The 14,849-nt window shown below is 39.9% G+C and overlaps 2 protein-coding genes across 4 annotated transcripts in view; one reads left to right on the top strand and one right to left on the bottom strand.

Moving 5' to 3' along the window:
* The window catches only part of med24 (mediator complex subunit 24), a 34,195-nt gene extending 25,501 nt beyond the window's left edge, over positions 1–8,694 (top strand). Inside the window, exon 26 of the mRNA XM_047377312.1 lies at positions 8,342–8,694. Coding sequence (XP_047233268.1) covers positions 8,342–8,458 — 117 coding nt within the window. The 3' untranslated portion in view covers positions 8,459–8,694. The remainder of the gene's footprint in view (positions 1–8,341) is intronic.
* A 139-nt stretch (positions 8,695–8,833) lies between these two features.
* On the bottom strand, positions 8,834–12,853 carry csf3a (colony stimulating factor 3 (granulocyte) a). 3 transcript variants are annotated; one of them, XM_047377313.1, is made up of 5 exons: positions 12,026–12,853; positions 11,429–11,598; positions 9,951–10,058; positions 9,712–9,852; positions 8,834–9,624 (listed from the first exon to the last, which is right to left on the bottom strand). In XM_047377313.1, the coding sequence occupies exons 1-5, from the start codon at positions 12,039–12,041 to the stop codon at positions 9,433–9,435; spliced, it is 627 nt and encodes a 208-aa protein (XP_047233269.1). In that variant the 5' UTR covers positions 12,042–12,853; the 3' UTR covers positions 8,834–9,432. The 3 variants fall into 3 exon arrangements, with proteins under 3 accessions (XP_047233269.1, XP_047233270.1, XP_047233271.1); XM_047377314.1 differs by having other exon boundaries at positions 11,921–12,026; XM_047377315.1 differs by lacking the exon at positions 12,026–12,853 and adding an exon at positions 11,765–11,903.
* Between the last annotated feature and the right edge of the window lie 1,996 nt (positions 12,854–14,849).

The following is a 14,849-nucleotide window of genomic DNA, read 5'->3' as shown; positions in this document are numbered from 1 at the left end:
TTGTCTCAGGTTTGAAGGGTGCCTTTTCCAGACGGCATGTTTCAGCTCCTTCCAAAGATGCTCAATAGGATTTAGGTCAGGGTTCATAGACGGCAACTTCAGAATAGTCCAATGTTTTCCTCTTAGCCATTCTTGGGTATTTTTAGCTGTGTGTTTTGGGTCATTATCGTGTTGCAAGACCCATGACCTGCGACTGAGACCAAGCTTTCTGACACTGGGCAGCACATTTCTCTCTAGAATCCCTTGATAGTCTTTTTTTTTTTTTTTTACCATGTCCTGTCTGGCAGAGTATCGCTCAGAATTGTTGTCAGAGTGCCAAGAAATTACCCAACAGATTTACTTTCACAAGCAGAGCATCACAGCTAACGCTTTAAAGCTATGCTTGATATTTATAAAATAAACTTTATTATAAACTTCTTTGGGAATATTTCAATTGTTACAGACACGGAGACTGAAATGAAAAGGAAAAAAGAAGCTCAAAAAAGAGAGAGATGGGGCAAAAGGGAGAAAAGGAGGAAAGAGTGGAGGAGAGAAAGAAGGATAAAGAGAATACAAGATTACACCCTGGTTGCTTATACACCTGCAGCTGTTTTTTTTTTTTTAACAAAATAGTACACGGTAATTCTGAATGTAAAATGTACTTAGTGAGAGGTGCAGCTCAATATAGAACGTCTGTGTATCTGTCAACACCTGAAGCTTAACACCTGTGAGTATGAATGTGGACGCGCTTTTGTATACAAGGTTTCTCCACAAAAATATGCAATAGCGATTGTGAGGACCCACAGACCTGCCCCATGGTCCCTGGACGGACACTGAGGAGATCTGAGCCACAGACATCCAAAGGCCCCCCAAAGCACAGGAACCCCAGGAGAACCACCGCCGGGACTACCGCAACCCCCCCAGAGAAGAGCAGTGGAGAGTCCCAGGGGAACCACCCAACAGCGACAGTGCAGAAGCCCCAGGGAGCCACAGCAATGAGCCCACAGGCCCCGCCTTCAGCCATCCACGCCCGAGCAGATCCAGCCATGGACCCAGAGGTCCAAGACCCCGGGACACACCACCCCCTACGCAGAGGCCCGACAGAACCCAGGGGGCCAGGCCCCGGCAAGCAGCCACCGGAAGAATCCCTTGATAGTCTTGAGATTTCATTATACCCTGCACAGATTCAAGACACCCTGTTCAGATGCAGCAAATCAGCCCCAGAACATAACAGAGCCTCCTCCATGTTTCACAGCAGGGACAGTGTTCTTTTCTTCATATGCTTCATTTTTCTGTCTGCGAACATAGAGTTGATGTGCCTTGCCAAAACGTTACATTTTTGTCTCATCAGTCCATAGGACATTCTCCCAGAAGCTTTGTGGCTTGTCAACATATAGTTTGGCAAATTCCAGTCTGGCTTTTTTATGATTTTTTTCAACAATTGTGTTCTCCTTGGTTGTCTCCCATTAAGTCCACTTTGCCTCAAACAACGTCGGATGGTGCGATCTGACACTGATGTTCCCTGAGCTTGAAGTTCACCTTTAATCTCTTTAGAGGTTTTACTGGGTCTTTTGTTACCGTTCCTATTATCAGTCGCTTTGTTTTGTCATCAATTTTTCTCCTGCGGTCACGTCCAGGCAGGTTGGCTACAGTCCTATGGATCTTAAATTTCTGAATAATATGTGCAACTGTAGTCTCAGGAACCTAAAGCTGCTTGAAGATGGTCTTATAACCTTTACCTTTAACTTGCTTGTCTATAATTTTCTTTCTGATCCCTGAGACAACTCTTTCCTTCGCTTCCTCTGGTCCATGTTGATTTAACATGTCCCCTTGGTCACATTATTTTCACGGGTACCGTCATTTTTGTCCAGGCCTGTTTTAAGAGTTTATTTTTTTAAATAATTCTGTTGAAGCATGTTTGAAAAACAATGTCTGACTTTCATTTGTTCATTTTCATAGAATATTTATTCATTATTACTTTTGTCAGATTCAAGTTATTTCTGTGACCATTGAGCGTTTTTCTTTCATTAACCGAGGGGTACCAACAGTTTTGTCCACGTGTGTATATAAATTGAACAGGAAATTACCCAGAATGGATCCTTGAGGAACGCAGTCTTACTTTCTCTCTGTTGATCTAGATGCATCATTACAAAGACACTTCCTGCTTATCAAAATAAAAACACATCCTATTGTGTTCACATAGAAATTTGTTTTTTTCTCAAATTTATTCCAGACGCAGTACATCATTTATTATGCTGTAATGTAAAGCGTGCTTTACAGCTTGTTTACTGTTAAAATTTGACTAAATGGTTTTAAATGTAGATGTAGAACATAAAATAAATTCCCTTTCTTTAAATACAAATACCTCTTTATATTTCTAATGGGCTTTATCAATTTCTAAATTACAAGCAGCTCAAAACGCTTTTTTCCCTGTTGAATTTAATGTTGAAAAATCAAGATACTTGTTAGCTTTGAAATGTTGATGGGTAAATGTACAGGTGCATCCCAAAATATTGCATGAAAGTGTTATATTTATCAACCGTTGTTTCAGAAAGTGAAGCGGTTATTTTATAGAGATTCATTCCACATAGAGTAAAATATTTCAAGCTTTAATTTCTTGTAATTTTGATGATTATGGCTTGCCAGCAAAAGAAAACCCAAATTTCTGTCTCAGAAAATTTTAGTATCACATTAGACCAATCAAAAAGGGATGTTTTGATCACAAATGTGAGACTCCTGAAAAGTACGCCCATTTCTATGCACACGCTACTTGGTTGGGCCTCCTCTTGCATGAATTACTGCATCAATGCGCTGTGGCACAGAGGCGATCAGTCTGTGGCACTACATAGGTGTAATGAAAGCTTACATTGCTTTGATAGCTGCCTTCAGGTCATCTGCCTTGTCGGGTCGGGTGTCTCTCATCTTCCTCTTGACAACAGCCCATAGATTTTATATGGAGTTCAGGTCAGGGGAGTTTGCTGGCCAATCAAGAACAGGAACACCATGGTTGTCCAACCAACTTATGATACCTCTGGCAGTGTGGGGTGGTGCCCAGTCCTGCTGGAAACAAAAATCAGCATCTCCATAAAGCTTGTCATCAGAGGGAAGCATGAAGTGCTCTAGAATATTCTGGTAGATGGCTGCATTGACTGTGGACTTCAAAAAACACACTGAACCAACACCAGCAGATGACATGGCACCCCAAACTATCACTGACTGTGAAAACCCCGCACTCAACTTCAAGCAACGTGGATTCTGTGCCTCTCCACTCTTCCTCCAGACTCTGGACCTTGATTTCCAAATGAAATGCAGAATTTACTTTCATCTAAAAACAGGACTTTGGACCACTGAGCAACAGTCCAATTATTTTTCTCCTTAGCCCAGGTAAGACGCTTCTGACATTGTCTCTGATTTACGAGAGGCTTGACACGAGGAATGCGACATTTGTAGCCCATGTCTAGTATCTAGTGTGTGTGGTGGCTTTTGATGCAGCAACTCCAGCCTCAGTCCACTCCTTGTGAAGCTCTCCCAAATTCTTGAATGGATTTTGCTCTCAAGGTTGCAGTTCTCCCTGTTGTGGGTCTCCCTGTACCTTTTGCTACCACACTTCTTCCTTCCACTCAATTCTCTGTTAATATGCTTGGATACAACCAGCTTCTTCAGCAATGACCTTTTGTGGCTTACCCTCCTTGTGGAGGGTGTCAATGACTGTCTTCTGGACATCTGTCCAGTCAGCAGTCTTCCCCATGATTGTGTAGCCTGTGACTCAGAATGAGGGACAGTTTTCTCGGAAAATCTTTGCAGGTGTTTTGAGTTAATTAGCTAATTAGGGTGTGACACCATCAGTGTCCAATCATAAACTTTTTCACAGTATTCCAAATTTTTTTGGTTCTTCTTTACCTGTAAGCCGAAATCATCAAAATTACAAGAAACAAAGGCAACGTTGCCACTCCCTGAAACTCCCTGAAACATACATCAAGCATGACCAAACGGTTGTTTGAAGTGATCGACCAGAATGGTGGAGCTTTGATTTTTGTTTCAATGGTTTTTTGAGGTATGGTCTTAAACTTTCGATCACAATCTTTTTTTTAGTTAAATTGTTCTTTTCAATAAATTGTCCGCTCAAATTTTTTTGTCTCTTGCTCTCATGTCTTCTTTTAACAATGTGGAGCTCTACCCGGAACCTTCTTAAGGTTTCAATAGTGGAAAAAGCAAATTCTTGCAATTTTTTCACTGGTCTTAAGATTTTGATCAGGACTAGGCTTGTAACACTGAGTCATTGCAGTATTTCCAATAAGTAGGATGTTATATAAAAATGTGCTGACACATCTTTTTTTGGAAACTAAATAAACCATGCAGACTCAAATAAGCGGGGTAAAGGTGAACCATCTAAAAAATTGCTTGAGCAATACAAGTGACAGCTGGAATAATGCATACATATACAGGGTTTTATACAAGTGCTCAAACCCTTTTGTCAGATTATACCAACAAATCTCAGTCCGTTTTATTAATATTCTGTGACAGAGTAGAGCACATAGAGCGCCGATCAAAGACTGAGCTCAGAGACTCATGGTAACTGTAGGACCTGCAGAGATGCACTGCTCAGGTGGGGACGTTTGTCACCAGGAAATCTATTTTTAATGATCATCACAAACACTTTTATGGAAGACTGGCAATAAGAAGGCAGTTGCTGGGACATGGCCCTCAGAAATACTGTTTAAAGTTTGCCACAAACTATGTAGAGGCTACATGTGGAAGAAGATGCAAAAGTCTCTCAAACTGAACACTGCACTAAATGTCTCACTGGCGAACTTTTGCTCCACAAGGCCATTCCTGGAAGAGCTTGAAAGCTGGAAATCTGTCTGATACACGAAGATCAGCAGATTTATTCGCCGATTGAAGACCGCGCCGACACCTGGCGTAGGTGAAAACCTACAGAGGTTCTATGTCCAAGGAGATGAGTTTCCTTCTTGTTGATTCAGTCGACTAAACGGTTCTTCATCTTTTCCCCTCCTGGACGGATGAGAATTTACCGTTCGTTTTTTTTTTCTTGATTTGATCATGGACGCGTGGTCCCCCTCCGCTCATTTTTCGTCAGACCTGACCCATCCTCAACCGGTGGAGAGAAGAAATCAACGTCAAAGTAATTTCATTCTTTTTATATTAAACCGGATAGGTGCATTTAGAGGTCTGGGCAGGATGAGGCAGTTAAGGTTATTTAGGATCACCAGTAGTTATTCTAAGGTATTAACTTGTTGCATGCAATACTGATTGAAGTGTTTTATGCTGAGCTGTGTTTTGATTTGCTGCGCAAGCGCTGCTGAATTGTGCATGGTTGTGCACTCCTTTGTAGCAGTTTTATTGCTGGAGATTTTCCACTGAGTTCCCGCCTCAGAGTTTTATGACCCTTTGTTCGAGATTTTGTGCGATCAGCTGACCGCTGGAATCGAGACATCAGCACAACAGGAGGACTTCTCTTTCCATTCAACCCAAATTACACATTTTGTCCATAAAACTGCTGGTTTCATAGACACTTAATGCGCCTATATTTTTCTTTTATTATAATTTTAAGGTAGTAATTTTTAAGGTTTTTGGACCAGAATAATGGTATATCAGGATTATCTGGCTTCAATAAATCTTCATACATATATATATATATATATATATATATATATATATATATATATATATATATATATATATATATTACAGTACAGACCAAAAGTTTGGACACACCTTCTCATTCAAAGAGTTTTCTTTATTTTCATGACTATGAATATTGTAGTTTCACACTGAAGGCATCAAAACTATGAATTAACACATGTGGAATTATATACTGAACAAAAAAGTGTGAAACAACTGAAAATATGTCTTATATTCTAGGTTCTTCAAAGTAGCCACCTTTTGCTTTGATTACTGCTCCGCACACTCTTGGCATTCTGTTGATGAGCTTCAAGAGGTAGTCACCTGAAATGGTTTTCCAACAGTCTTGAAGGACTTCCCAGAGATGCTTAGCATTTGTTGGCCCTTTTCCCTTCACTCTGCGGTCCAGCTCACCCCAAACCATCTCGATTGGGTTCAGGTCTGGTGACTGTGGAGGCCAGGTCATCTGGTGCAGCACCCCATCACTCTCCTTCTTGGTCAAATAGCCCTTACACAGCCTGGAGGTGTGTTTGGGGTCATTGTCCTGTTGAAAAATAAATGATGGTCCAACTAGACGCAAACCGGATGGAATAGCATGGCGCTGCAAGATGCTGTGGTAGCCATGCTGGTTCAGTATGCCTTCAATTTTGAATAAATCCCCAACAGTGTCACCAGCAAAGCATCCCCACACCATCACACCTCCTCCTCCATGCTTCACGGTGGGAACCAGGCATGTAGAGTCCATCCGTTCACCTCTTCTGCGCCGCACAAAGACACGGTGGTTGGAACCAAAGATCTCAAACTTGGACTCATCAGACCAAAGCACAAATTTCCACTGGTCTAATGTCCATTCCTTGTATTCTTTAGCCCAAACAAGTCTCTTCTGCTTGTTGCCTGTCCTCCGCAGTGGTTTCCTAGCAGCTATTTTACCATGAAGGCCTGATTCACACAGTCTCCTCTTAACAGTTGTTCTAGAGATGTGTCTGCTGCTAGAACTCTGTGTGGCATTGACCTGTTTTCTAATCTGAGCTGCTGTTAACCTGCGATTTCTGAGGCTGGTGACTCGGATGAACTTATCGTCCGCAGCAGAGGTGACTCTTGGTCTTCCTCTCCTGGGGCGGTCCTCATGTGAGCCAGTTTCTTTGCAGCTCTTGATGGTTTTTGCGACTGCACTTGGGGACACTTTCAAAGTTTTCCCAATTGTTCGAACTGACTGACCTTCCTTTCTTAAAGTAATGATGGCCACTCGTTTTTCTTTACTTAGCTGCTTTTTTCTTACCATAATACAAATTCTAACAGTATATTCAGTAGGACTATCAGCTGTGTGCTGTATCCACCTCCTGCACAACACAACTGATGGTCCCAACCCCATTTATAAGGCTTGAAATCCCACTTATTGAACCTGACAGGGCACACCTTTGAAGTGAAAACCATTTCAGGTGACTACCTCTTGAAGCTCATCAACAGAGTGCCAAGAGTGTGCGGAGCAGTAATCAAAGCAAAAGGTGGCTACTTTGAAGAACCTAGAATATAAGACATATTTTCAATTGTTTCACACTTTTTTGTTCAGTATATAATTCCACATGTGTTAATTCATAGTTTTGATGCCTTCAGTGTGAAGCTACAATATTCATAGTCATGAAAATAAAGAAAACTTTGAATGAGAAGGTGTGTCCAAACTTTTGGTCTGTAGTGTATATATATATATATATATATATATATATATATATATATATAATTAAGAGAGACCCCTGGCCGATTCCCTGCCGGGGGTCTTTCTGCATGGAGTTTGTATGTTCTCCCCGTGCATACGTGGGTTCTCACCGGGTACTCTGGCTTCCTCCCACAGTCCAAAGACATGCCAGTTAGGTTAATTGGTCTCTCTAAATTGCCCTTAGGTGTATGAATGAGTGTGTGCATGGTTGTTTGTGTGTTGCCCTGCGATGGACTGGTGATCTGTCCAGGGTGTACCCTGCCTCTCGCCCATAGACTGCTGGAGATAGGCACCAGCTCCCCCGCGACCCACTATGGAATAAGCGGTAGAAAATGACTGACTGACTGACTAATTAAGAGAAGCGTTTGTGTTTATTTCGTGCGAGTGATTTATCTGTCAAAACAAGGTCGAAGATCCTCCATCTTCGGTGAAGTGGTTGAATAAACTGTGACAGTTGGTGGTTTTGGTTAATAATTTGTAATTATTAAAGAGCTTTGAGCCCATAATCACAATACCAGAGGACATCTCTGATTTCTATTCGTAAGTAATGATTTTTGGTTAAGAAATATTTTTTTTTCTCAAATTATGATTTTAAATTATAATTCTTGATAAATATTAATTAATCAATAATCATAATCCTTACAGCTGCAAAATTATCTTGTTTTTGTTTTTTAAATCTATTGAACTTTCCATTCTATCAAATATTAATGTATTTTCTTGTGGTTTGTTTTAAAATCTGGAAAAAGTTTTTTACAAATGAAATTGTGGTTCTTTAATTTTACTGTAAAACAAGCCAATTTAGTATAGTTTGTGTTTATAAAAGTTTAGTAGAAACCAGTGAAAAAAGACTCTTTGGGATTATAAAGGTTGCTGGCCCTTGGTCTTTGACATAAAATCGAAGTAAACTATTCTGAATTCAACAAATTGCAAGCAGAGTCATGGGGGGTAAATAATTTCCCAAGGCAGTGTATTTAAAATGAATAATTTGTATTTTTGTGCGTTTAGGTCTCTGAGCTGGTGAAGCTGCCGGCTCTGGCCAAGCCTAAAGTCGTACTGGCTATCACCGACCTGACTCTGCCGTTGGGAAGGAGAGTCGCTGCCAGAGCTATATCTGCTCTCTAAACCCTTAAAGTTTCAAGTTCCTCCAGTTTAGAAATCAATGACTTGACTAATTTAACATGTTCAGAGAAGTGAAATGAAGATGAAGTGTAAAAACAAAACAGACTGAAAGAACTGTGGCTGGATCAAGTGTTGGACTTCTCTTTTTTTTCTTTACAAGCAGTGTCTTTTTTAGTTTTTTTTTCACATCATTAAATGTATAAATATGTCTTGATATAAAAAAAAGGCTGGTAACAAAACCCCTCTGTTTGTTTTTGCCTGTTACCCTTTGTAAAAGGTTGTTTTTACCAGACCATATTTGTTTAGGTCAATTTTGGCTGTTGCTATGATCCATGTGAAGATCTGAGTGTCTTAATCAGCGCCTTATTCAGAACGGTCACATGCTGAGGTCTTTCACATGACCCAACATTACGAGGTAATCATCCGCCTAGTGACACAGTTATCATCAGCCACTTGCGAAACATACTCCAGGAAATCTGTCTAGCAGAGGCAAGGAAAACATGCAGTTTCACTTTTAGTTGCACTTTTGTTTCCTTCACTGGAATTTTTGGAAACGAATTCGTCAGTGAGGCAGTTGCCTATTGAGTCACTGCACAGTCATTGTCAAAAAAGAACAATTATGTTTTCAGGGGAAAACTTTTTTTATTTTTTATTGAGACATCAGAAAATAAAACATTAGGTTTTAAATAGTAATACAAAAATAACATGTTTCTTTTTAGCATTACACTATTTATAACGGCTGTAATATGTGGCAACATCTCTATGAGTGTTAATAGCTGGGCATACATCTGTCGAGTGCTAAGGTTTTTCAAAAATATATTTCTTAAATAAATACATTCCGTCTCTAAAATAAATACATAAATAAAAATAGATTTAACAAATAAATAATCTGTTAACAGTTCAATAAATGCCATAACAAATAAAATGGCAACATAGGTTTTTGACTTGAGCCAAAAGAAGAGAACGAAACCCATTGGTCAGCTCTCTTTCCCATCGTCATCGCTCAAGTCCAGACTCCTGAGGCAACGTGCCACGTCTTGGCTGAACGCTCGAAGTTGATCCAGGGTGAGGTGAGCTGCCACCTGGACATAATAATCCCCAGGGAGGCGCAGTTCCACAGAGGTTGACATGGGTGGGACCGTGGCTTGCATTTGGGTCATTTTTTGCATCTGCAAAACATATCAGGAGGTTGTTGTGAGTGCAAGATATGATACAAAGCATTTTGTTTTAGAACAGTAATGCAGGAGACTCTTTACCTTAACAATCTGGATTTTAAGATCTCTGACGTCAGATATTAGCACAGCCACATTTTTTTTCATTCCTAGTCGAGGGGAGATGGACGTCAGTAACTCTTGGTGCAGCTGGAGGCCATCATGCATAGCTCTTAAACCGGCTTCCTAACAGAGAATGAGAAGAGCAACCTGATTATTTCAGGTGTTTTATTTTTTATCAAGATTACTTAGAAAAATATTCTTCATGAAAGGACGATGCTTGCCAGGGTGAAATTTTCTGAAACTGCTCTGAGTACAGGAGCCCGGGGGATGCCAATGGTGGACGCCATGGTTGCAAGCTTGGCATTTTCCGAAGAATTCAACTGTAGAGTCTGTGACAAAGAGAAGGTGTGTGAATGCAAAATGTTAAATGCTACATGAAAAAAAAAAAAGAAAACTTAGATTCTCTATGGAAGTTACACTTTGAAACAGAAATGTCAAGCATTAGGCCAACAAGCATGTATACAATCTCACTGAAACACATCTAAAATACTACCAGAAAAAAAAAAAAGAATTTATAATCTGATGCAATAATCTGAAGTAAAGTATTAACATTCATGTTTCAAAAATGTTGACCTATATAGGTGAATTGTTTTTTTGTTTTTTTTTATTATTTAATTCAAAGTAGTTTTGGCTCCTTAAATTTCCACTTTAATGTAATATAAACTGTAGTTGATTGGAAGTCAGAGCCGGTGTGAATCCAAGGGAGCCGAGGAAAGAGGCGCGGGGCAAAAAGAACTTGATAGTGAATAAAGTGAGTACACTTTAAACCTTCATCTCATGCTTTCCGAACGACAGGTTGAAAAAAGTATCAGATTATTTAAAATCTGAAATGGACATTGATTAAAGAATAAAAAGGAACTCATTCGGGAAAAAAAGAAAAATTGTTAGTTATTTTAACACTTGTTTATTTTAACACTTTATGTGTTTTGTGTCTGTACTATAGTCATATTTTAAAACTGTGAAGGAATTGACAATTGTCTTTGGTTGCTTGTGAGCACGACATTTTAAATTCAGCGTTTCCCTTTAGAAAGTGTTTTAAGGTGTTGTTCCCCATCTTTACAATTTATTTTAAGCAACCACGATCCAAATTCTTTATCCTAAGTGGTTTTAACTTTATACATATTGTTAATAATAATAATTATTATTTGTGACTGAATCAATTCTGACACTATATTTAAGTTTTGTTTTATTGTTAATGAAACTCATCTTTCTTAACGCACAACGACCAAACGATGAAGCTTGGGAAATTAACAAAAGGTTTAAGTGATGCTGTTCAAGCTTTTGGTGAAGGGCTTGGGGCCCTAAATCATTTATAGCTCTGTGTCCTGTGCAACTTTCGGTCGGCTCTGGCAAGGAAAGCTACTTCTGTGTTGATATTTAAAAAGTGGATTCAAAAGAACATGCATAAAACGTATAAAGTAACTGCGCTTTAAAACCGAGAATAAGCCCTCATATACATTTCTTGTCATTTCTGACAGGAAGTCACACGCAGTGAAATATTTATTGCTTTTAAAAGTGGTGCATTCTGAGAATGTATGCCGTCTGCAGCACAGAAACATTTCAAGCAAACAAACAGAGCCTCGTTTCTCCTGACTGAACTGTTTCTCTTATTATGACGCAGCAGTATTAAATTTCGCATTTTCAGCCCAAACGGAAGAAGGTGCCTCTGTCAGATGTACCCCTGTTTGGAGTCCCTCACCTCTGTATGGACGCAGGATTTGTGCGTGTCGGGTATGGAGTCCAGGATCTTTTGCGTCAAGCTGCGGCTCTTCTGCAGAATCTCCTGAAACTGCGAATCCTCAACAAGTGCGCTGCTGTTCTCCGGCAGAGGTGCGCTGCGGGCGGCGGAGGCCATGTAGCAGGCGAAAACTGCGGGGAGAGAACGATCAAATGGATTAAAAGAATAAGAAGAAAAACCCACACTCAGTACCGAGGCATCAGAACAAGCCTCTTTATAGTCTGTGCGCAATCCGCGTGTGGAGGGCCGAACAAAGCCTGTCTCTTTGGCTTTAGTGCCCTGCAGAACTGAACCCACCTCCCCTCCTTCTCTCCCAATCGGTGTAAATACAGAGGCTCCAAGAGTTTAGAATAGTCTCTGTAACATGAAGCCTGAGCCAAAAGTAATTGCAGTTATTAGGTCATTTTCTGAGCACCTGTGAAGGAGTGTTTCTATTTGTTAAAATAAACCTACAGGTCAAAAATGTGTTGACGCTTCCCCTTCAGAGACCTTGCTGTCTCTAGAGATGATCAGCAAAGAGAGGAAGCAGCGTTTTACCAGGATTGCCTCACTACTCACCAATCAGGATATGCATGGCCTCACAGCTGGGAAAGGTTTCAGAAGTATTGACCTCAAAGTGAGCACTACTGATTTACTCTACCCTTATTGACATATTTATAGAAGCACGGAAATGGGGGTTTCCATAATCTTCAATTTCCCTTGAAATGTACATGCCTTTTTTTAAATACACCCAAATGGAACCTCTTCCCTTGGCATAATTACTGTACAAGATAATAAACGGCGCATTACTCAGCACAAATTGGAGTAAATCTAAAAGTTAGGATGAAAACACATAACTGACACCAATAAAGTATATACAAGTGAAATGCTATTTAATGAATGTACACCAGGTTTGTCTCCCCTTTCTCCTTCTCTGTCTTCTTCTTCTTTTAATTAAAAGTGATTTATTTTAGCTGGAATATGCACCCAGGAATGTTTTTCTTTTATTGTCCAAAATATAAAGATTCTTTGCCAGTAATCCAGGCTAAACATCTTTTTATTAATTATTCTCATTTTTTATTATTTCTCAATTTTAACCTAATATTTTTTAAAGCTTGACTTTAATCAAGGAACGCTTCTTGACATCCTACTAAGGACAACGGAACATATCTGTTGCCTCAGGAGGTTCTTTGTCTCAGAGCAAAAAATGATAGGGTCACTGTTCGTTTGAACATTTATAGAAATTATTTGTACCATTCATCATTTCACTGTGAACCATCTCATCTTTGTTTAGCAGGTGAATGTTACCTTGTTCTATTTACATACTGTTTTTAACATGGAAGTTACACAATATCTCCAAAAAGCAAGTCTGCAAACTCTGTGTATAAATCTGTAATTAATGTACATTTCTACTATACCACTATACATAAGGTTTTTGCTGCTCTGCTGACATGCTGTTTATTTAAATAGTGTTCTAGATTTTCACATTTTGTATAAAATAAGGAGAGAGAATCTATATTAGATTTAACTTTTTATTTTGATTTTTATTGCTTACATAATTGTTTACAAAAAATGTAATTTCCACTAAGATAACTATTTAGGAAGTCCAAATGATGATGTCATAACTTTAGAGGCTTCTGGTTTAATGCCATGCTGTAAGAAAAATGGTTATGGATCTGTCTACATTGTATACAGGTCCTTCTCAAAATATTAGCATATTGTGACAAAGTTCATTATTTTCCATAATGTCATGATGAAAATTTAACATTCATATATTTTAGATTCATTGCACACTAACTGAAATATGTCAGGTCTTTTATTGTCTTAATACAGATGATTTTGGCATACAGCTCATGAAAACCCAAAATTCCTATCTCACAAAATTAGCATATTTCATCCGACCAATAAAAGAAAAGTGTTTTTAATACAAAAAACGTCAACCTTCAAATAATCATGTACAGTTATGCACTCAATACTTGGTCGGGAATCCTTTGGCAGAAATGACTGCTTCAATGCGGCGTGGCATGGAGGCAATCAGCCTGTGGCACTGCTGAGGTCTTATGGAGGCCCAGGATGCTTCGATAGCGGCCTTTAGCTCATCCAGAGTGTTGGGTCTTGAGTCTCTCAACGTTCTCTTCACAATATCCCACAGATTCTCTATGGGGTTCAGGTCAGGAGAGTTGGCAGGCCAATTGAGCACAGTGATACCATGGTCAGTAAACCATTTACCAGTGGTTTTGGCACTGTGAGCAGGTGCCAGGTCGTGCTGAAAAATGAAATCTTCATCTCCATAAAGCTTTTCAGCAGATGGAAGCATGAAGTGCTCCAAAATCTCCTGATAGCTAGCTGCATTGACCCTGCCCTTGATAAAACACAGTGGACCAACACCAGCAGCTGACACGGCACCCCAGACCATCACTGGCTGTGGGTACTTGACACTGGGACTTCTGGCATTTCCTTCTCCCCAGTCTTCCTCCAGACTCTGGCACCTTGATTTCCGAATGACATGCAGAATTTGCTTTCATCCGAAAAAAGTACTTTGGACCACTGAGCAACAGTCCAGTGCTGCTTCTCTGTAGCCCAGGTCAGGCGCTTCTGCCGCTGTTTCTGGTTCAAAAGTGGCTTGACCTGGGGAATGCGGCACCTGTAGCCCATTTCCTGCACACGCCTGTGCACGGTGGCTCTGGATGTTTCTACTCCAAACTCAGTCCACTGCTTCCGCAGGTCCCCCAAGGTCTGGAATCGGCCCTTCTCCACAATCTTCCTCAGGGTCCGGTCACCTCTTCTCGTTGTGCAGCGTTTTCTGCCACACTTTTTTCTTCCCACAGACTTCCCACTGAGGTGCCTTGATACAGCACTCTGGGAACAGCCTATTCGTTCAGACATTTCTTTCTGTGTCTTACTCTCTTGCTTGAGGGTGTCAATAGTGGCCTTCTGGACAGCAGTCAGGTCGGCAGTCTTACCCATGATTGGGGTTTTGAGTGATGAACCAGGCTGGGAGTTTTAAAGGCCTCAGGAATCTTTTGCAGGTGTTTAGAGTTAACTCGTTGATTCAGATGATTAGGTTCATAGCTCGTTTAGAGACCCTTTTAATGATATAATTTTGTGAGATAGGAATTTTGGGTTTTCATGAGCTGTATGCCAAAATCATCTGTATTAAGACAATAAAAGACCTGAAATATTTCAGTTAGTTTGCAATGAATCTAAAATATATGAATGTTAAATTTTCATCATGACATTATGGAAAATAAGGAACTTTATCACAATATGCTAATATTTTGAGAAGGACCTGTATGTAACACATGTTCAACTCCTTGTTAACATAAATAGTGAATTAGCCAATAACTCTTTGTGATGCAGTTGAGCTAGTAGTGTCTATTTGCATGAAATTAGAAGCAATATA

Source organism: Girardinichthys multiradiatus, chromosome 10 (genome assembly GCF_021462225.1).
Source record: "Girardinichthys multiradiatus isolate DD_20200921_A chromosome 10, DD_fGirMul_XY1, whole genome shotgun sequence".
Taxonomy (NCBI): Eukaryota; Metazoa; Chordata; class Actinopteri; order Cyprinodontiformes; family Goodeidae; genus Girardinichthys; species Girardinichthys multiradiatus.
This window is presented reverse-complemented; position numbering and strand designations above follow the sequence as displayed.